Source organism: Rhinatrema bivittatum, chromosome 2, assembly GCF_901001135.1.
Source record: "Rhinatrema bivittatum chromosome 2, aRhiBiv1.1, whole genome shotgun sequence".
Lineage (NCBI taxonomy): Eukaryota > Metazoa > Chordata > Amphibia > Gymnophiona > Rhinatrematidae > Rhinatrema > Rhinatrema bivittatum.
Genome location: NC_042616.1, coordinates 704,045,297 through 704,066,185, shown reverse-complemented (window position 1 = coordinate 704,066,185; position 20,889 = coordinate 704,045,297). Strand labels below are relative to the sequence as shown.

The following is a 20,889-nucleotide window of genomic DNA, read 5'->3' as shown; positions in this document are numbered from 1 at the left end:
CAAATCAGAAAGATTTGCTCACTTCCACTTGGGGGAATAAAAAAGCAATTAATGAATTTGAAAAGTGATGCAAAAAAATCCCATGAAAACATTCTGCCTTTGGAAGTGTTTTACACTTTAGATATTTAAGCTTCTATAGCAATTAAGCTGTCATATCAGACTTTGATTACCATGTCATATGAAAGCTGAATTTAAGGTAAAAAAGTTTTTTTTCACTCTTTGGTATTTAGCACTTTTTTTTTAAATGTCCCCAGTGAACGATTCCATCCATGTTGATAATGTCAAAAAAGCAACCAAAGACTAATCACTACTTAGTCATGTCTCTCTCTTCTTCTTTGAGGGCGTATTACCGTAAGGACTCAAATATAAGGCAAGATTGCTTTGGAAATGTGCAGTTCCCAATACCTACCTTGTCTTATAACTTCAGCAATGTTTCAAAGCTGGTTCTGCAGCCTGCTGTTCCACGGTGGTGGCAGGGGGTAGAAACGGGACAGGGGCAGAAAGCTCAGGTGTTGCAGCTTATGGGAAAGGGGGAGGGGAGGCAAGGGAGTGTTGAAGGGGGGACATACTTTTCTCCAGAAACATAGAAACATGACGGCAGAAAAAGACCTTATGGCCCATCCAGTCTGCCCATCCATGCAATTACTTTAGCACTATAATTCCATTCACTTCCTCAGAGATCCCCTGTATTTATCCCATGCATTCTTGAATTCAGATACTGGTTTTGGTCTCCACCACTGCCACTGGGAAGCTGTTCCACTTAAGGAAGACATGTCGTTTCCTGCTGGGCTCCTCGATCCTAAAATACCTTTGCCTCCCATGCAGCTTCTTACCGGCCCCTTGAAAACTTGCAACTTTGTACCTGGATCTGTGGCTTAAAAGATTGCAACCTCCCTTCCACCCTCTACCTGGCCACCTGCCTTAAACAGTGCAGCTCCCCATATGGCAAAAACTTCTTTATCTGTACAGTACTGCATACATCTAGTAGCACTATAGAAATGGTTACTAGTGATAGTAATAGATTTCCTGCCTGGACTCTCATTGAAGACATTTGGCTCGTTCCACTGTCCCAAACATCTCTTTCCTGCCAGGTAGTTCCTATGAAGCAATCCAAAATCTTCCTTCCTGGCCAAAAACATTATAGCTCCCAAATGGCCAAGATTTCTTAACTATAGAAGATTTGCTCCTCTTTTGGGCCTGCTGCCGTTACATCCTGCTCATCAAACTAGATCCTCCCTCCATCTTTACACAGCTCAGGCAGCACGTGCTAATGAGCAGGGAGACCAAAATATAAGGGGAGGTCGTCTTATATTTGACGTTGCCTTATATTTGGGCCAATTCAATAATTTGGCAGATTTTTCCTTCTTAAGACAAGGGCTCAATTCACACCTAATTTGAGACCAAAAAGGCACTGTGCTCCCCCAAAAGACATCTCCCTCCTACTCTAAGAGTTATTCCCTCCTCTCCCCATAGTCTTCCCTTCAGAGGTCTTCCTGTAGAATGCTGCCCCGCCTCTCTCCACACCAGCTCCCACATAGCAAGACTCCCTATTCACCCTTCCATAACTCGGTCCTTGCCAGTCTGACAGTCAGGGTCTCCACAGGTAGAAAAGATATTGGATCCCTCCTGCCTGTATCACAGCTGCCGAATAATACCACTGGGAGATATTTCAAAATATATGGTAAATAACATATTTTCTTTTACCATATATGTAAAAGCACCTCCTAGTGGCTTCATTTGTTGGCGGCTGTAGTGCAGATAGGAGAACACCATTGTCCCTCCTGCCCCTAAGAATCCTGCCTCTTTGGACTCATAAGGACCTGTTTCTGGAAGCGTGAATGGAAGGATAGTAAGTCCTGCTGTGTAGGGGGGTTTCACAGTGAAGGAATGCCTCTCGGGGGGAGGGAGAAGCCTCTTATGGAGGAGGGGTATTCAGGATGGAGACACGTTTGTTTTGATGAGATCAAAGGGATATCTCTATGCTAATTGGTCCAAAGGAAAAGACTCAAGAGCATAAGAAAAGTTCTTGGAAATGTGCCAAGAGGTTTTATCTCTTGGGGCATATATCTGCAACCCTTTTCTTCTGAGGGGCATCTCCTCTAACGGCACATAAAAGAATTTAGATTGTCAGCGGCTATTTTCCTTTACCACAGATTCCCTCCACTTAAATTACCCCAGACTTGAGTTCTTTCTATGGGGGAAAGCAGATGCTTGTGGCCAAGGTGGTGAGGTGACTTCTTTTCTGGTGTGCAATCGGTTAGTGTAAGTCTCTTATGCTGATCAGGACAAGAAGTGCAAGACACAGGATTGGGTGTTCAAAATTAACTTTACTGATTTAGTGAAAAGGTAGTCAACGTCCAGGTGATTTCAGTATCTGTACAATGAGTGTCCTTTCTCTATCACTGTGTAAGTGCTGAACTCCAGGTCCTGGGGGAATTCCTAACTCCCTTTAAGAGAGAGATTAGTGGTCCTCTACTCTGAAGGTGTTGCGTCCGTTGCTGCTCGATGTCCTCACTCCGCCCTCTCTACTTCTGTGGCGACTCCCTCCGGGCCTGATGGACGGCTAGCTGCCACGGCATCTTCTTGCCGTCTCTCTCCGGCGTCCCCGGACCGGCACGACGCTGTGGATCCGCCATGTTCCTGCTGACGTAGGGCGCGCGCGCACGCGTTCCCATTGATGTACCAGCAAGGGCGCGAACCTCGGAGGCGTCCCCCAAGATGATGTCATCCGCTTACAATATAAAAGGTCTCAGTATTCACCTACACATCGAGTTGGCAAGGGGATTGCTTCGGCTTTACTCCCAAGCTACTCTGCCTCCTCGGACTTACCAGGGGTACCTGCTCCTTGGGGGCCTCGCTCTCTTTTCTTTATTTCAGATTGCAGATAGGAACCGGTACTCGCTCCTCGAGGGCCTATGTTCCTGAATACTCTGAAGATTCTCTACTGCCTGGAAGCTATCGCAGATACAGACAATTGTGAGTTACCATCGTGCTCTCAGAGCTTTCCCTGGAACCAGGTACTCGCTCCTCAAGGGCCTAACCCTTTCCAGCTACTGAGCTTCATTAAGACCTTATGTGAGTTGTCATCCAGTTCTGGCTATGTACACCGCATACCCTGTCTACTCACTATCTATAGTTTCTCTACAGCTCAGCAACCCTGGGATCGCTGTTCCAGTACCTGAGGGACTTCAGCCCTGCCGGGCATATTAGCTCACTACTGCCACCTCTGGTGGTTCTACTAACCTGTCTAATAAAAGAACTATCTGTGTCTGTCTCCATATACAAGCCTAGCCGGTAGTCCCTCTCAGGATATCCTCCTGGGGGCGCTGTCATCTGCCATCAGCCCAAGGACCCACCTATCTACATTCCTCTACAGCTGAGTGTCCTCTCCAAGCACTCCGCTGATAACAGATTGCTACTCCTTTCCCATCAGGAGTCTTCAGCTACAGATTCATATTAGATTGCTACCTCCGCAGTCTATACCTCTACAGATTGTTATCTATTCCCTCTACAGAGTTGAGTATATCAGATGGCTAACTCCTCCTTCCACAGGAGCCAGCTCATACAGATTGCTAACTCCTCCTTCTACAGGAGCAAAGCATAACAGATTGCTAACTCCTCCCCTCTGCAGGAGTATAACCTAACATTCCTAACTCCTATCTAATTGCTCCACCCATCCGGCATCAGATTTATAACAGAAGGGTCTCAGGCTGTGACAGATTCCCTTTGAATTTTCACAGTCCTTCCTGGGTCCAGCAGACTGTGCCTGTGTCCCATTTGAAGATCCTGTTGAGGGTCTTCACTGATGCTCCTCGGTCTCTTATTGGTATGTGTTTTTCTTCTGAGCCTCCCAAAGTAGAAGGCATTAATTCTCTCCAAATGAAAGAGAAGGTAAACAAAACTTGCACTATTCCAAAAGCAGGGTATCTCACTAACTGTTCTATAATCTTCTGAGCCCACTGACCCTGCAGCCCTTTGTTGACTTTGGAAGATTAATACCAGGACTCAGTGACCTGGTCTCTGGATTCAGGTGTACTTATGCAGGTAAATCCTATGGACAATTCAATAGCATAGATTCTAGCAATTTTCAAAAGCCCACTTACATGCGTAAAGTGCATTTACACATGTAAAACTCAGTTTTAAGCATGTAAATGCATTTGAAAATCAGACCCTACATGCATAAATGGACTTTTGAAAATTGCTACTTTTATGTGTGTAACTCCTTTGAAAATTCAGTTCTTAGGGTTGAATTTTCAAAATATTTTACACATGTAAATGGACTTTTGAAAATGACTATGATATATGCTATTTTTACGCATGTAACTACTTTGAAAATTTGTTCCTAAGGTTTTTTTTAACCTGCCGAAAAGACCTTGAACTTGCTTTTTAAACTGTTACATTGGTCCCTATGAATGAAAGCTGAGATGGTTTTAATGCCGAAAATATATAGCAATCTAGCTAATATCTTTGCTGAGAGCCTTTTAAAATGGAGAATTCCATCAGACCTATTGAAAGGCAGCCTTAAAACTTGAGGAACTTGAGCTGGTATAATTGACCCATTCTAATATTTGGCTGAAAATATTTTATAACTATATTCATTGAGACTGCTTCTGATCAGAATTTGAATTGCAAGACAACATACAAGTCTTTCAATTAGAAAAGGTTATATTCTCATATTAGCTATTATAAATAAAATCCTTTCTCCACATGAGAACTAAAATTGTGCATCTGTTGGACAGTTATTACATACTCTGTTATAAATGCCATTTCCATTGAAAAAAAGTAAAGTAACTATTTATGTGGTTGTTATCGATCTATTGGTTTGCTTGCTAACAGAGTGTCTTTATGATTGTGACAAAATTTAAGTATTGTGGAAATAAACGGCCGGATTTTTAATGGCCCACGCATGTAAGACACAGGGGTTACGCGCGCGGTTGGGCCTTGCGTGCACTACGCGCATTTTAAAGGGGGCCTGGCTGCGCACAGAACCCCTGTTACGTGCACAAGAGCTGGGCCTCGCAGAGGGGCGGGGAGGGAGCGGGGAAGGGCGGGGCTAGAGGCACCCAGTACAGCGGTCATTTGCCAGGGTGCCGGTGCGCACAACTTGCTCCAGCTCCTTTGCAGGAGCAAAAATTAAGTAAAAAAAATTGGGGGGAGGCATAGAATAGGGATAGGGGGGGGCAGTAGGATAGGAGAAGGGGAAGGGAGGTTAGGGTAGGGGGTAGGGAAGTTCCCTCCCAGTCCGCTCCTTAATTGAAGTGGACTGGGAGGAAACTGGGGAAGCCCGACGATGCGTTGCTACGCGGATTTGCGAAATTCTACCCCCCCTTGTGCACGCCAACCAGGATTTTATAACATTTGCACAACAGCATGCGCATGTTATAAAATCGCACAGCCTTTTTTAAAATCTACCCCATAGGGATAGATTTTATAAATTTGCGCACACTCGTACTTTTGTTCGCGCATCAGGCGCGAACAAGAGTACGCAGGATTTCAATAGATACGTGCGTAGCCGCACGTATCCATTAAAATCCGGGGTCGGCGCGCGCAAGGCTGCCCAAAATCGGCAGCCTGCGTGCGCCGAGCCGCGCAGCCTGCCTCCGTTCCCTCCGAGGCCGCTCCGAAATCGGAGCGGCCTTGGAGGGAACTTTCCTTTGGCCTCCCCCCACCTTTCCCTCCCTTCCCCTACCTAACGCACCCCCCTCCCCGGCCCTTTCTAAACCCCCCCTACCTTTGTTGTACAAGTTACGCCTGCTCGAAGCAGGCATAATTTGCGCGCGTTGGGCCGGCTGCCGGCGCGTCATGTCCGGTCCGGGGGCTGGTCTGGAGGCCGCGGCCATGCCCCCAGAATGCCCCCGATGATGCACTGGCCACGACATGCCCCCGACACGCCCCCCGGAACACGCCCGATGACGCTCCAGCCGCGACCCGCCCCCCCCCCCCCCCGACATGCCCCCAGCACACCCCCCAGGAAATCCCCGGGACTTACGCACGTCCTGGGGCTTGCGCGCGCCACCAAGCCTACTCAACATAGGTTTGGCACGCGCAGGGGGAGTTTGGGCCAGGTTTTCGGGGGGTACGCGTGTATCTTACGCGCGTACCCCTTTGAAAATCTGGCCCTAATTTTTTCCTTTATCTCAGAATTTTTCAATTTGTTAGATAAAGGCAGAGTTTAAATAGTTCTCAACTGCAGTAACAGGTGGAAAAGCAAAAGTAGGGTATTATACAAAATAAATTTAATGACATGATTGCCACATTTTTTCTGTGTGTTCTTCCTCTTATAGTATCATTAAGATTTTTTTCTAAATTATGCCTAAAAAGAACATAAGAAATACCATGCTGGGTGAGACCAAGGTCCATCAAGCCCAGCTTTCTGTCTCGAACATTGGCTAGTCCAGGTCACAAATACTCGGCAGATCCCTAATAGTTGATCTATTTCTTGTTTCACACTCCCAGGAATAAGTACTGGCTTTCCCAAGTCTACTTGGCTAATAGCTGTTTATGGACTTCCTTCAGGAACTTATCCTATCCTCTTTTGAACCCCACTATGGGCCTGATTTACTAAGGCTTTTCTCCCATTCTGTGTTTATGGGAAAAATGCTTAGTGAATGAGGCCCTATGTTAGTCGCTTTGATCATGTCAAAATGACAAAATGAAGGCGCCGCTCATGAGAATGATTTTTAGAGACAAACTGTAAGTAAATAAAAACCCTATACATGGTACACAATATTTTAGACAAGAATAAGATTCGATATATTTAAGATAATGGTTGTCTTTTAAAAGATAGGTACTTCAGAATTGTTGAAATCACGAGGTTGTAAAAAAGATCCCTCCAAGGTCCCTGAAGCAGACAAACAGTTGTTGAAACACAGCCAATGTCGGGCAGGTGGCTTCGACCTTATAGAAGCGGCAGGAGTTTGTCTAGAACCGATAAGTACTTATATAAAGAAGCAAGAACGCTAAAAAAGGTCGAGCTGACTGCCAGGGGGAGGATATATTATAGACATGAAGTACATGGTTGAATAATAAAGAAACAAAACCCAAAAAAATACATAAAAAATAAAGCATTTGAAGAATAAAGACGGTAGCTATTAAACGAGAAAATCACAGGGTGGTTACCTCACATATAGCAACCGCACATCACCACACATCAGGGAGTTTCCTTGATGGTTGGTGGTTATTGATCATGTCTCTGGCAACAGTTTGCATAGCTTGATTGCATGCCAAGAGACAAAATACTTCCTACGAATTGTTTGAAATCTGCTTGTTACTAGTATGGAGTGCCTTCTAGTCCTAGAGTTTGAAAGGGTAAATAACCATTCCCTATTTATCCATTCCACCTTACTCATGATTTTATAAATTTCAATCATCTTCCCTCGCAATCATCTATTTTCCAGCTAAAGAACCCTAATCTGCTTAACCTTTCTCCATAAGTGAGCTTTTCCATCCCCTTTATCATTTTTGTTGCCCTTCTCTGTAACTTTTCTATGTCTGTTATGTCTTTTTTTTTTAGATGGAGCAACAAGAATTGCACACAATGAAGTAATATGTAAGACCCATGAATGAGCACACACGTGTGCTCATTTGCCGGCACGCACACTTGCATCTGTGCATACATGGCGACTCGAGCACTTAAGTGGGGGGAATTTTAGTAGCTACACGTGCTGACGTGATTACCTGTTTCACCAGTTTGTTTCCAGTTCAGCCCAGTAAAGGAGAGGACTTTGTAAACCTGCTAGCCAATTTGCCTCCCTTTTACCCTATTAGTTCCGAGCTTTAAAACCCCTCTGACTAGCCAAGTTTTTTTTGTTAATGACTTACACGCCGTCCATAGCAGAAGTAAAGTTACATGGTAGGGGACCTCGACGCGTGCTTGTGCGCGTAAACACTTATGCGCAGACTACATGGTGCAGTTATGGCCCACCCATGCCCTGCCCAGACCACACACCCGCCCCACCCCTTTCAATGAAAATTTTTTTTAGTGCGTACCAGGAGATATGCATATACCAGCGCAGCTTTTAAAATCCACGCGGCATGTACTACGCCGAGTCACGCGCATATCTTCCAGCTTTGGCACACGTAAAGGTTTTAAAATCTAACAGAATATTCAAGATGCGGTCGCACCATGGATCTATGTAAAGGCATTATGATATTTTCCGTTTTGTTCTCTATTCCTTTCCAAATATTTCCTAACATTGTATTTGCTGCACACTGAGCTGAAGATTTCAAGGAATTCTCCACTAGGACTGCAAGGTCCTTTTCCTGGGTTCTGACTCCTAACACAGAACCCAGCATTGTGCACTTGTAGTTAGGATTATCTGCCATTTGGAAACCCAGTGTGAAGTAAAATATATATGAGAGAGGGCAAGAGCCTCTTCTTGATAAGATGTAGCTGGAAGCCTGGGATTAAAATCACAGGGAAGCTAGAGGACTAGAGTGCTATCACTATACTGAGCCCGTGTGAATGTTGGCTATATTGTATGATTTTCTTGTCCACTCTCCACAGCAGATGGAATCTGCAGCAGTTGTGTGTCAGTTGTTTATTACATCCTCTTAAGATTAGTAGTTGCATGGCCAGATGAGTCTGGGAGCACAGCTGTAGATAATAATAAATAAATAAAACCTTTCTGATGTTCCTATCATCATTGTTTAAGATGTGGAAGTGTTCTAACTGCACCAAAGAAAAATGTATCTTCATTTTGTAAAAGCATTCAGTCCTTTTTCAATGTTTTTTTTTAATTTAGGAAATTGTTATAATTTATCAGGTAATGCAACTGTGTATTTATACCCACATAAGATGCATATAAATGTCAGCTATAAAAATCTAGCGTTTCTTCAAATTACTGTATGCATGCAGAAAGAAAGATGATGGAGGTGTTCAAGCTGTGGTCCTAAGAGAAATTTACATGTTATAGTTTAGATACCGTAAGCAAATTTATGTCATAAAATGTTCAAAGGAGCGACCAGGCACAGATCCCTGTAGAACATAAACCAATAAAATACTGTATATACTATGTCTTTATAGAATTTATTAAACTGTGTAGATTTAATTGCTAATTATTTCATTTTTATTACATGCAAGCGTACATAAATGTAAATATTTCTACAGAAAAGTTTGGTATACAGGGACTGAAAAAGAGTATGTGATAATTTACCCTTTCAGTGCATTTAGACAGTGAATGCAGTAATAAAATGCCAATCCAATAGGGATGCACTGTGTCATAATCCTATAATAGAAAAGCATTATAAGATTGTTCCTACATGTGGCACGTTTGTACTAAAGGGAGTCAGAATAGAAGTCACTCTCCTCTTAATAGTTCCTTTATATGTGTATATATAAATATATAATATATTATCCGCACACATTTTAACTATTTACATGCTGAGAGGAATGGCCGAGCAAATCTTCTGGGCTGGAGCAGTAAACCACACTGACTCCAGTCTTTTCTAACTCCAATTTATACTTTTATTAGCATACACAGCCCTTCAACACAAAAGTAGACTGCCCTACCTTACAACCTTCTTAGAGAGGATCAGGAGTTCCAATTCCTGGAGATGTGGAAGCCTTTCAAACCCAGCTGTGCTTATACTCTTATCCCTGCCCCAGCTGGTCCTTCCCTCAGGACTCTCCCTGCCCTGCAGGGCCCCACCCACAGAGCTCTCTCCTTCTGTGGGATTTAAGGTAGACCAGGCATCTAGCCTGGTCCTGCAAATGCAAACAGGGGAAAACGGGATCACTCCATTGCACATGCATTTAAAAACATAAAAAATGCCATACTGGATCAGACCAAAGGTCCATCAAGCCCAGCATCTTGTCTCTTGACAACGGTCAATCTAGGTCACAAATACCCAGCAGGATCCCAAAGAATAGACCCATTCCTTGCTGATTATAACCAGGGATTAGCAGTGGCATTCCCAAATCTGCATGGCCATTAGAGATTTATGCCAGGGCTTCCCAAACATTTGTCAGTGTGATCCCAGTTTAACACTTGAAAATGTGAATGATCCCAGAGGACAACCGAAACAAATTAGCAGAGGTGCCATCTCCTTCTATCAATTGTTACTTCTCACTCTCCCTGCACTCCAGCTAATTCCCTCTCTCAACTTTCATCCCCTCCAGAGGACCTCCTCCCTCCAGCAGACCCCTTCTCTCAATCTCTGTTCCACTCACCTCCCCAGCCCATCCAGACATTTTCACAACCACCAAGCTAATCCTCTCTCATCCACAAGGCCTTCTTATATCCTCTAGTTGATCCTTTATAATCCCCTCCCTCCCATCCCATCTCCTATTCCCTCCCAACTCTCATATCCTTCCCCTCCCTCACCTCCAGTGTCACCTCCTCCCCTCTGACCTTTCTCTCACATGCCAACCAGCTTATCTCCTCTTAACCCCACCTCCTCATACATCCCCCAGTTGATCTCCAATCATTTGCCCCTCTGCAACCAATCCATCTCACTTTATCCAACCCTCAGACATATGCTGCATCTCATCCAGTCTTTCAACATCCCCTTCTCCAAACAGCCCCTGGCCAAGGTCAGTGGGGAAAAGGTGAATGACAACAGGTAGGTACAGAGAAGGGCAACCAAAATGATAAAGGGGATGGAACAGCTCCCCTATGAGGAAAGGCTGAAGAGGTTAGGGCTGTTCAGCTTGGAGAAGAGATGGCTGAGGGGGGATATGATAGAGGTCTTTAAGATCATGAGAGGTCTTGAACGAGTAGATGTGACTCGGTTATTTACACTTTCGAATAATAGAAGGACTAGGGGGCATTCCATGAAGTTAGCAAGTAACACATTTAAGACTAATCGGAGAAAATTCTTTTTCACTCAACGCACAATAAAGCTCTGGAATTTGTTGCCAGAGAAGGTAGTTAGTGCAGTTAGTGAAGCTGGGTTCAAAAAAGGTTTGGATAAGTTCTTGGAGGAGAAGTCCATTAATGGCTATTAATCAATTATACTTAGGGAATAGCCACTGCTATTAATTGCATCAGTAGCATGGGTTCTTCTTAGTGTTTGGGTAATTGCCAGGTTCTTGTGGCCTGGTTTTTGGCCTCTGTTGGAAACAGGATGCTGGGCTTGATGGACCCTTGGTCTGTCCCAGCATGGCAATTTCTTATGTTATGTTCTTATGTAATATTTTATTCTTGGGTAGATTTCAGTACTGGCTGAGGAGAAAGGAACAATGGCTGGTCCCAAGCCCAACTGATCTGCAAGCAGCAGCAACATTACTAATGAAAGTCAACTTGGGACCTGTGAGGTAGCGCATGTTGACAGGGCCTGCAGTGGCCCTGATCCCTCCTCATGCAGGGTTTTCTGTTACCACAGAAACTGAGGCAAAGACAGTGCCACTGCAGGGCCTGAGAGCACGTGCTCACTCACAGGCCTCATACTGATTTCCACTACTAATGCTGCTGAAATTTGAGGCTCTTATAACCGCATCTTAAGGTTTGGGGATCCTACTTGGGATCCTGACCCACAGTTTGGGAAGCCTTGAATATGGACTTTTCCTCGAGGAATTTATCTAAACTCTTTTCAGATTTAGCTATGCTAACTGCTTTCACTACATCCTCTGGCAACAAATTTGACTGTTTAATTGTGAACTTGAATTACAACAGATCAATTTTAAAATGTAAGAATTAAACAGGCATTTTGTTTCATATTATTTTGGTATATGATTAAAATAAGAGGGAGAGGAAGGGGACCTACCATCAAGTTCCATGCCCTTCCCTTGATCATTGCGAGTGCCGGAGGGCCCCAGCTGACAGTGACACCCATGGGAGGAGCCAACTCTATGCACAAGAAGTGGTGCCTTGTAGCATGTTGCTGCTGGCATGCCAAAGCTGTGAACCTAAGGGGCACATCCCTAGGTGACCCTTTTTCTTCATTATTTTGGAGCAGGGGATTTTCATTGACCAGAGTGTTTCTGCTTCATTACCTTTCGAAAGAATTATGATTAAGAAAAGAGGGCGGCCTCACTCTTCTCAGTTAACTCTTCTCCACTTTTTTTGCGGTAATGGAGCCGCAGTAATCAGGTGCACCACTCGTTGCAGACCCTGGGCAAGAGGCAGCATTGGGTTTGCCAGAACTAGAGACCACTCTATGCCTCCCTTCCTGTTGATGACTAGGATCAGTGTTGAGTAAGATCAGTGTTGGTTTTGTACTTGAAGAAGATGCTTCTTCTCAGTCCCTGATTTCTCTTCAATAACAGAATTCAGAGGATTCCTGGAAATACAGTTTAGGAAAACCTGCCCAAATTGCTCTAGAGGACTTGCGGAAAGCAATTACATTCTTAAAGAAAACTATAAGTACAAGACTGAAGGACATTAATATTTCAGTTGATTTAAATCAAAGGACAACTCGCTGTGGTTCAGTCTAATACTATTGAACATGATGCTAAAATTCAGTTTTTGCAATCTCAGAATTTATCATTTCAAGATTTTAAAATAGCTATTGTTAGGGATAGTGTTATGATTCAATGGAATTTGGAAATGTTTGAGAACAGATCTCATATACTTAATCTGCGTATTCTTAATTTTCCAAAAACCCCTCTTATTTCTCCTATAGAGTTGGTTAAGAAATATCTGAAGGAAGGTCTTGGTATAACTGAAGAATCTCTTCCCCTCTTAACTAAGGCTTATTCTTTATCTTTTAAGGGAAATAAAGAGGTTGGAGGGGGAGATAATTCTTCTTCCTTAACTGATAGCTTTAATATTACTAATTTTTTTAGAACAGTCTGCTGAAGAGACTCAGAAAGGAGCTACTTTAGTGGAGATGTGTTCTTCAGAGGTGGAAAAAAACCTAATACTGAGGTTATTTTTCAATAATTGGAATTATTCCTTTATGGGTCAAAAATTATGGCTCTTCCCAGATGTATTAAAACAGATAAAGGCTAAGAGGAAAGCATCTCTTCAATATAGAGATGCAATTATAGCAATGGGGGTACTTTTTCTTTTCAATACCCAGCTAAGTGTAATTATATGTAATTATATCTTTTTTGAATCTAATCATCTGAAAGTTTTACTTGATAACAACATAAGAACATAAGATATGCCATACTGGGTCAGACCAAGGGTCCATCAAGCCCAGTATCCTGCTTCCAACAGTGGCCAATCCAAGTCACAAGCACTTGGCAAGTACCCAAACATTAGATAAATCACAAGCTACTATTGTTTATTAATTACCATAATAGCAGTTTATGGATTTTTCATCTAGGATCTTATCCAAACCTTTTTTAAACCCAATTACACTAACTGCTGTAACCACATCCTCTGGAAATGAATTGTAGAGTTTAACTATGCACTGAGTGAAAAACAATTTCTTCAATTTGTTTTCAATGAGCTACTTGCTAATTTCATGGAGTGCCCCCTGGTCCTTCTATTATCTGAGAGCGTAAATAGCCAATTTACATTAACTTGTTCATGTCCTTTCATTATTTTGTAGACTTCTATCATATCCCCCCTCAGTCATCTCTTCTCCAAATGGAACAGCCCTAACTTCTTTAGCCTTTCTTCACAGGGCAGTCATTCCATGCCCCTTATCATTTTGGTTGCCCTTCTCTGCACTTTCTCCATTGCATCTTTCCATATCTACTCCTGAGGCATGTGGTTAAATGAATTAGAATTTAAATTAGCATTCTCATCAGTGTTTTTTCAGATGTATTTCTTTACTTTGAATTTTTGTATCTGTCTCTCGATCTCCCTCCTTCATAGTGGGCCAGACTTGGGTATTTTTGTTATTATTATCATGTCTTAACATTTTCTGTGAATATGAATCTGGCATTAACCTTTATTTCTGTAAAGTGTTTGTTGCTTGTATTTGTTATTGAAAATTTGATAAAGAGTAAAACAAAATAAAAAAAAATAAGAATATAAATGTCATACTGGGTCAGACCAAAGGTCTATCAATCCCAGCATCCTGTCACCTACATTGGTCAATCCAGATCAAACGTACCTAGTAAGATCCTAAAAAATAGATCAAATCCTTCTCTCTCATCATTGTATAAAGTATGCGCGTAGCATTTAAAATACTGTTGCCGCGTGTACTTCTACAGCCTTTACACACATATCTTGTGAGCTCGGGTGGAGAGAGAGAGAGAGCTGGTACTGCAGTGTACAATTCAATTCTTCTTGTTAGACTTTTCATCACTTATAAGGGCTATAATTTTTTACTGATGTCATTTTTACTATGAATACCTCTGTATGTGTCTGTGACAACACCCCCCTAATCCCAACCCACCTTCCAAAAACCCATCCTGATTTAAAGTGCCCGTCTAGAGTGGTATATATATAGAGAGTTTCAGACTATCCCTAATCTCTCTCTCTCTCTTTCTTTCTTTCTCCTTCTCTCTTTCTCTCTCTCTCCCTCTCCTTCCCCCCAGGCTCCTGTGCCTCATGAGGAGTAGTAGCAAAGTTACGCAGGCAACATACGTGCATTGCCTTACCAAAATTTGTGGTTTCATGCGCCAGTTTTGGCCACGTCCCTGGAAAACCTATGGCCTGCCCCTTTTCCTCCTCCTTATTCTGAGCGAGCATATATGCATGTATGCGTACCTTTCCTGGCTTCTTAAAATTTGCGTTGCTCGTGTGCGACCCACATATGTGCGTATGTGGCCATTTTTGTGTGAGTAACATTTTTAAAAACTACCTCTAAATATTTTCACCACTTCTGCTGGTGACAAATTCCACAACTACTACTAGTACTATATATCATTTCTAAAGCACTTCTAGAAATACACGGCACTGTACAGATCCACATACAAAAACAGTTTCTGCTTTATGGAACTTACAGTCAAGACAAACATACATGACAAACTAGTTCATGGGAAGTGCATTTATTATACAGAAGAGCATAGGCTTTAAAAATGGCTTCAAAAACCCGAGTTTCTAAACTGAATTTGACTATAAGCAGAGAAGGAGCATGGCTCACCATCTTGGAAAGTCTATTCCAGGCATAAGGCACAGCAAGGTGGAAAGTGCAGAGTCGAAATGTGACAGTGGAGGAGAAGGGCACAGATAAGAGTGACTTGCTTGATGAACAGTGCTCACAAGGAAGGCTGTAGGAAGAGAGAAGATAGGTAATGAGAAGCTGCAGAGTGAATGCATGTATAGGTAAGAGAAGCTTGAAATACATGTAGAAGCAGATATAGAGCCAATGTAGCAAGTTGAAAAGAGGGGATTACATGGTCATAGTGTTGGTGAAGGAAGATAAGTCAGGCAGCCCAATTTGAATAGATTGCAATGGAGAAAGAAAGTGCAGCGGAAGGCCTGCAAAGAACAAATTGCAGAAGTCTAAACAGGAAGAGGTAAGAGAATGGATGAGCATTTTGGTAGCATGCTCAGAAAGGCAAGGACAGATTTTAGTGATGTATCAGAGGAAAAAACAAAATGCTTCAGCAGTATTTTGGAGGTGTGCAGAAAAAGAGCATGAGAAATCAAAGATAACCCCCAAGGTTATAGGCCAAGGAAACCAGGAGGATGAAGGTAACATCCACAGAAACAGAGGAAGAGGGGAAGAAGCTGTGAATATAACTATCTGTATAGATAGACATCTCTTCTATAAACATATGCATAGCATATAATTTGTGTCCACAATTATTATATCTTGCTACTGAAAATGAAGGACTTAACCATTATTTTATAGAGTGACCATCGTATAACACTACAGGCTTGTTAGGCTTTTTTTGAGAAAGCTCTGTATAAGCGCTAGGGCTTTATAATTATTGGTCACTTTACAGATATGCAAAGCATATTTTTATATCTGCTTTGCATGAAAGCTGATGATTCTTTTATAGATGCTTTACTTATAGATGCTTTATGTTAAAGCTATCAAAACACTTATCTGCTTCAAGCCCATTATATTATCGAGCCTTCTGTTGTCCGTAGCCCAACATTGCAATGTTTCGGAGAATGTGCTCCTTCTTCAGGGAATCAACTAGATCAAATTTCGGTGTCCTGATGTGTGGACTGTTTGTGAACTTATTTGGTCAGTGTGTTGCTGCTTGCTAACAACCGGATCAAAACATCTTCTATACTGCATGAACGCGGTGCTGCGAGCTGCCTGCTGCTCTGCGATGTCCTGACCATTAATATGCATACATTTTTTATTCAATATGTCAAGTGCAGTAATAGAAATAGAAACATCTCTGACAGTATATTTATTTTGTAACTTGTTCACAAAATTTAAAACAGCAATATAAAATATAATTATGTTATATTAGATCCTTTTTTCTGTCTTTGGTAATGATTTTATTTTAAAGAGCTTTCTGCAGTATTTACAGTGTCACCTCTAAAAATGTAGGTAATGAAATGATCTAAAAAAATTATATTCAGTTAGCTGCTATGAACTCCAAATTGAAAATCAATACCTGTTCAGACATATCCGGCTTCTAAAACTTACTCTTACTTATAGTGAAATTATTCCAAATATCCCAGAATTTTTCCACTTCATGCACTGGAAATATACACATCATAGACTGAACAATCAGAATTTCTATTATAAAATATATTACTTCATTCTGTTTCCTTTATTGGATTGCAGGTAAAATAGTATTTTGGCTCAGGAATGGATGTGATTTTCCTAATTCAGTAATATTTCTAACATTGTTCTTTTTTTTGTTTGTTTGTTTTCTTTTTTAATACAGGAGGTGGCACTTGTCCTGGTGGCTATACTGATATGTCTGTTGGCTTTCTACTCTTTTTTCTTTCTTAACTTGAACAATAAGGCTGACCCTGACGTGGACCTGAATGAAAACTAAGAGATGTGATGCATTCAACGCTAGGCTTACAGTGATGAACAAACGAATCCTTGCTGCAGGTGGCAAAACAACTAGTGCTGTGTTTTAGAATTCGACAATCCAGATGCCTGACATTGGGCTGTATGTCAATGACCATTGCATTCCAGATTTGTAATTGCATTTTAATAAAATCCTTACAAAGTAAGGCTGTATTAAAAATCTGAAACAGTTAAGTCACTATCATCATATTGATTTGTATCTTGGATGGAAAGTATTATTAGTCATGTAGTAGCAATAGAATCAGGTCCATTTCATATGGCTCACCAGAGTCACATCCTTACCATACTTTTCAATGAAAAAAATGTGAAGATCTTCATTCTTTACCAACATAGGGAGTCATTCTCTAATGCTATCGCATGCCTTTTCACGTGCGATAGCTAGCTCGGGGCGGAGTCGGCCCCGGAAGAGGAGGAGTTGGGGCGGCACCGGGGCCGACGCTGCGGACACATCGCCGGTGGCGAAAGGTAAGATTCCTTATCGCCGCCAGTTTCACGCCGAATAACTACACCTTTTATGGTATAGTTATTTGGTGTGATTGCTGCCGGCTATCGCAGGACCACCCCCCGCTTCACCCCCCCCCCCCCCGCCCCCCATTACCACCAACTTCTCTAAGGTCTGCGATCTTAGAGAATCCAGGCCATAGGCAGCCTTAACCAGATTGCCTTGTACTTTCCTCCAGGTTCCTATACTACTCCAGTCCTTAAATCCTTTCCAGTCTATTATCCAAACCCAATCAATGTACACCAGAGCATTCTTGGAGAATAGGGGGCCATAGATTTAGCAAACTTCAGGACACAGGACACAATTGTTTGCATCCAACCATCAAGATTTGCATACAGTATGTAACCAAAAAGGTAGATTTTAAAATTATTGCTCGCGCAAAAACAGCCCCATACACGTGTTTGTGGGCCATGCACGAGCAACACAAATTTTAAGAAGCTGGGAAGTACGCGCGTCATGTTACCTGATTAATTTACTACTGGTCCAGTTGAGGTGCAAGTCTGGAGATTTTGGGCGAGAGAGAACAGAATCTGACACTCTATATATCTCCCACTGTAAGAAGGGCACTTTCAACTCAGGGTGGGTTTGGGGGGAGGGCAGTGTCCAAGGGTCTATAGAGCCTTGCGCCCTAGGCAGACCAATGTAACACCGCACCTCCTCCCCCACCTCCAAAATCCACCCTGAGTAGAAAGTGCCCCTCTTACAGTGAGAGATATATAGAGTGACCGATTGTCTCTTTAAAAGAGTCACTCTCTCTCACGCTCTCTCTCTCTCTCTCATCACTTGCATGTAAGGGCTGCTGGTGGTAGGGATATTTTACATATGTACTTGCACACACAATATAAAATTGAGCATATTTTTGCTCACGTGCCCAATACACGTGTTTATGGGCGCAGGCGCGCTCCTTTTAAAATGTACTTGAAAATTTCTAGCCTTGCTTCAACCTGATGGGTCCATAGTTAGTTTTATATCCAGTACAATATAAGTGCTGTTTATTACATATGATTCCTCTGCTGCAGGCACTTATTTTTCAGTCCTACATTATTTCTTCCATTGGAAACTTAATGGGCCAGATTTTCAAAGCTCTATGCACGCCGGGCCTATTTTAAAAAGGCCCAGCGATGTGCGTAAAGCCCCGGGGCACGTGTAAGTCCCGGGGTTTTACTAAAGGGGCAGTCCGGGGGCGGGGTGTGGGCAGGGCGGGGCGATCCGGGGGCAGAGCGGGGGTGGGGCCAAAGGTCTCCGACGTAGCGCCCATTGCCGCTGTGTCAGAGGATCGCGTGCTGGCAGGTTGCCGGCGCACACAACTTGCGCCTGCCCGGAGGCAGATGCAAAAGGTAAGACAAAAGTCAGGGGGTGTTAGAGTAGGGCTGGGGGGGGGGGGGGAAGGTTAGGGGACGGGGTGGGAAGGTCAGGCTAGGGGGAAGGGAACGGGGAAGGCAGTGTGGCTGGGTGTGTGCAAGGTGCACAATTGTGCACCCCCTTGCGCATGCCGACCCCAGATTTTATAACTTGCGCACGTGCAAGTTATAAAATTGGGCGTACATGTGTGCGCACCAGGTAGCGTGTGCACATGTACACCCGTGCGCTTCCTTTTAAAATCTACCCCAATGTGCCTAGGTCCGAGTTGTCTCTTCAAACCTGTCATTGCCAGTCCTAGTCTAAATCAGGCCGGCTAGTCGGTCTTTTGTTTCCAGGCCCATGATTGCAGCTGTTAAATTTATGTTCATTGATCTTTGCCAGACCTTTTTACTACCATTTTCTCTTCAAAATATTACTTGTGGCCTTCAATCTTGATTTGTTACCCTTTGGTGTAATGTTTGTCAAAGCATGAGTTGCAGTCCATTCCCTGCATTGCCCGACTTCTGCCCACCTGGAACACCACAGCTTCCATGCTGCAGTGCAGCTGCAGTCCAGCTCACCGATGAAGCTGCTGCTGCTGCCATGATCCTGGTCTTGTGCACCACACTGACAAATAGCTAATCGAAGCAGCAGCATATTTAATGCTTACTGCCTCTGTCTTTCCCCAATCAGCCACCTTTCTGTTGCCAGGACACTTGCTCCTTGCTTTCTATACCTCCAATGGATAGCCGATCAGTTATGTTATTTCCTCTTCTGCCTCTTTGACCCTGTGATTGGTATGTGTCTCATTTGAGCAATACAGTACCTATACTCCTGTGCTGTTCTTGTAATGTTTTGTGAGAATTGCGGGAGTATGGAAAAGCTGATTCTCTGAATGGGCCACTTGGGAGAGGAGAGCAAGGTAGCAATCAGAGTGAGAAAAGGGTTAATTGGGGGAGGAAGGAAGAGTGTTGTGAGTCCTGAACTAGGAGAGAGAGAGTGATTGGGGGAGGAAAAAGCTAAAATGTGAATTGGAGGAGGGAGAGTCATCAAGAGGGATTGGGGGGTTAGAGTGTGAATAAGAGGGGCTTAGAAAATAAGCAAGGAGGCTAAGGAGTGAGGGTGAGCAAGAGGGGCTGGGGCAAGGGGTATGACTGCACTGTGAGAAAGACAGTGAGAGGGAGAATGTGACAGGAGAGAAGACCTGATACTGGGAGCATTACTTTTATCTTTTGAGCTAAGCTGGAAAGAGACTAGCAACAAGTAGGCCCACCTATCACATTAGATTTAAGTGAAATGACCTGATTTTTTTACCATGTGTTTTTCATATTGTGTTTACAATGGTTTATAAGTAACCTCAATATCTTATTTTTGATTATTACTTGACATTAAATTATGTTAGCTAGCAAATAGTATCCTTCATTTTTATAGGGAGAAGTGTTTTTCTTCCTCTAGGTCCTGAAATACATTTTTCATCTTCCACTAGGTCTTGAGAAAAATACTTTGAAAGCCACTGCTTTAGTGCATTAGAGCCCACTAGTTCCACTTTGAATCTTAAAACAAAACTGCCAATAACTCTGATCTTCAATCCCCCTTCCATCCTGAAAGCTTCAAACTATTACCTGCCCCCTTGTAACCATCTATCCCCAAAAGCCATACAGTGGGTGAGTGGGTGGAGCTCCAACTGGAAAGGGCCCCCAAAAAGAGGCTACCTGCCTACTGCAATTTCTTTTTTATGCTGACCCAAATCACAATCATTCCTCCTCTTCATTATTGTTTTGTCAAGCTCTTCTTCTGAACCACTGCAAGAATGGGGTCATGATAGGAGAGGCTTAATGGAGCACTTGGGTCTTTTTATGCCATCGTCTACTAATCTTACTACACAACTATGGAGTTGGGTAGACATCATGCTAGCACTTTTTCTTAGTCCACTTGGAAGCAATCCTCTTATCAATGAATCTCTCTCGGTGAAATATCGTGCATTTAAACCTGCAAAGCTAAACTCTATTGACACTTTTTCTTGTAAAAATAACAGTATCTAAGTGATACTAGAAGCATATTATAAATAAGACAATAGATCTAAGGAACCCCTCTTTATTTTTCCAGTTTTCAAGTATAAAAATATAAAGCTTGTTTCTATCCAACTCCCTTAGTCGGATTATCTCATCGATTATTCTACAAGATATTAAGAGTTACAAATGTCTCCTGTGTTTTGAAACAGAACCATTTGGTTGGTCAGTGGCTTGGTTCAACTT

The 20,889-nt window shown here is 42.8% G+C and overlaps 1 protein-coding gene across 3 annotated transcripts in view; it reads left to right on the top strand.

Annotated features, from left to right (window-relative positions):
* Positions 1-17,252, top strand: part of TRIQK (triple QxxK/R motif containing) — a 372,909-nt gene extending 355,657 nt beyond the window's left edge. For all 3 annotated transcript variants that reach the window (XM_029591666.1, XM_029591664.1, XM_029591665.1), the window contains exon 4: positions 16,640-17,252. In XM_029591666.1, coding sequence (XP_029447526.1) covers positions 16,640-16,753 — 114 coding nt within the window. In that variant the 3' untranslated portion in view covers positions 16,754-17,252. The remainder of the gene's footprint in view (positions 1-16,639) is intronic.
* Positions 17,253-20,889: the final 3,637 nt, after the last annotated feature.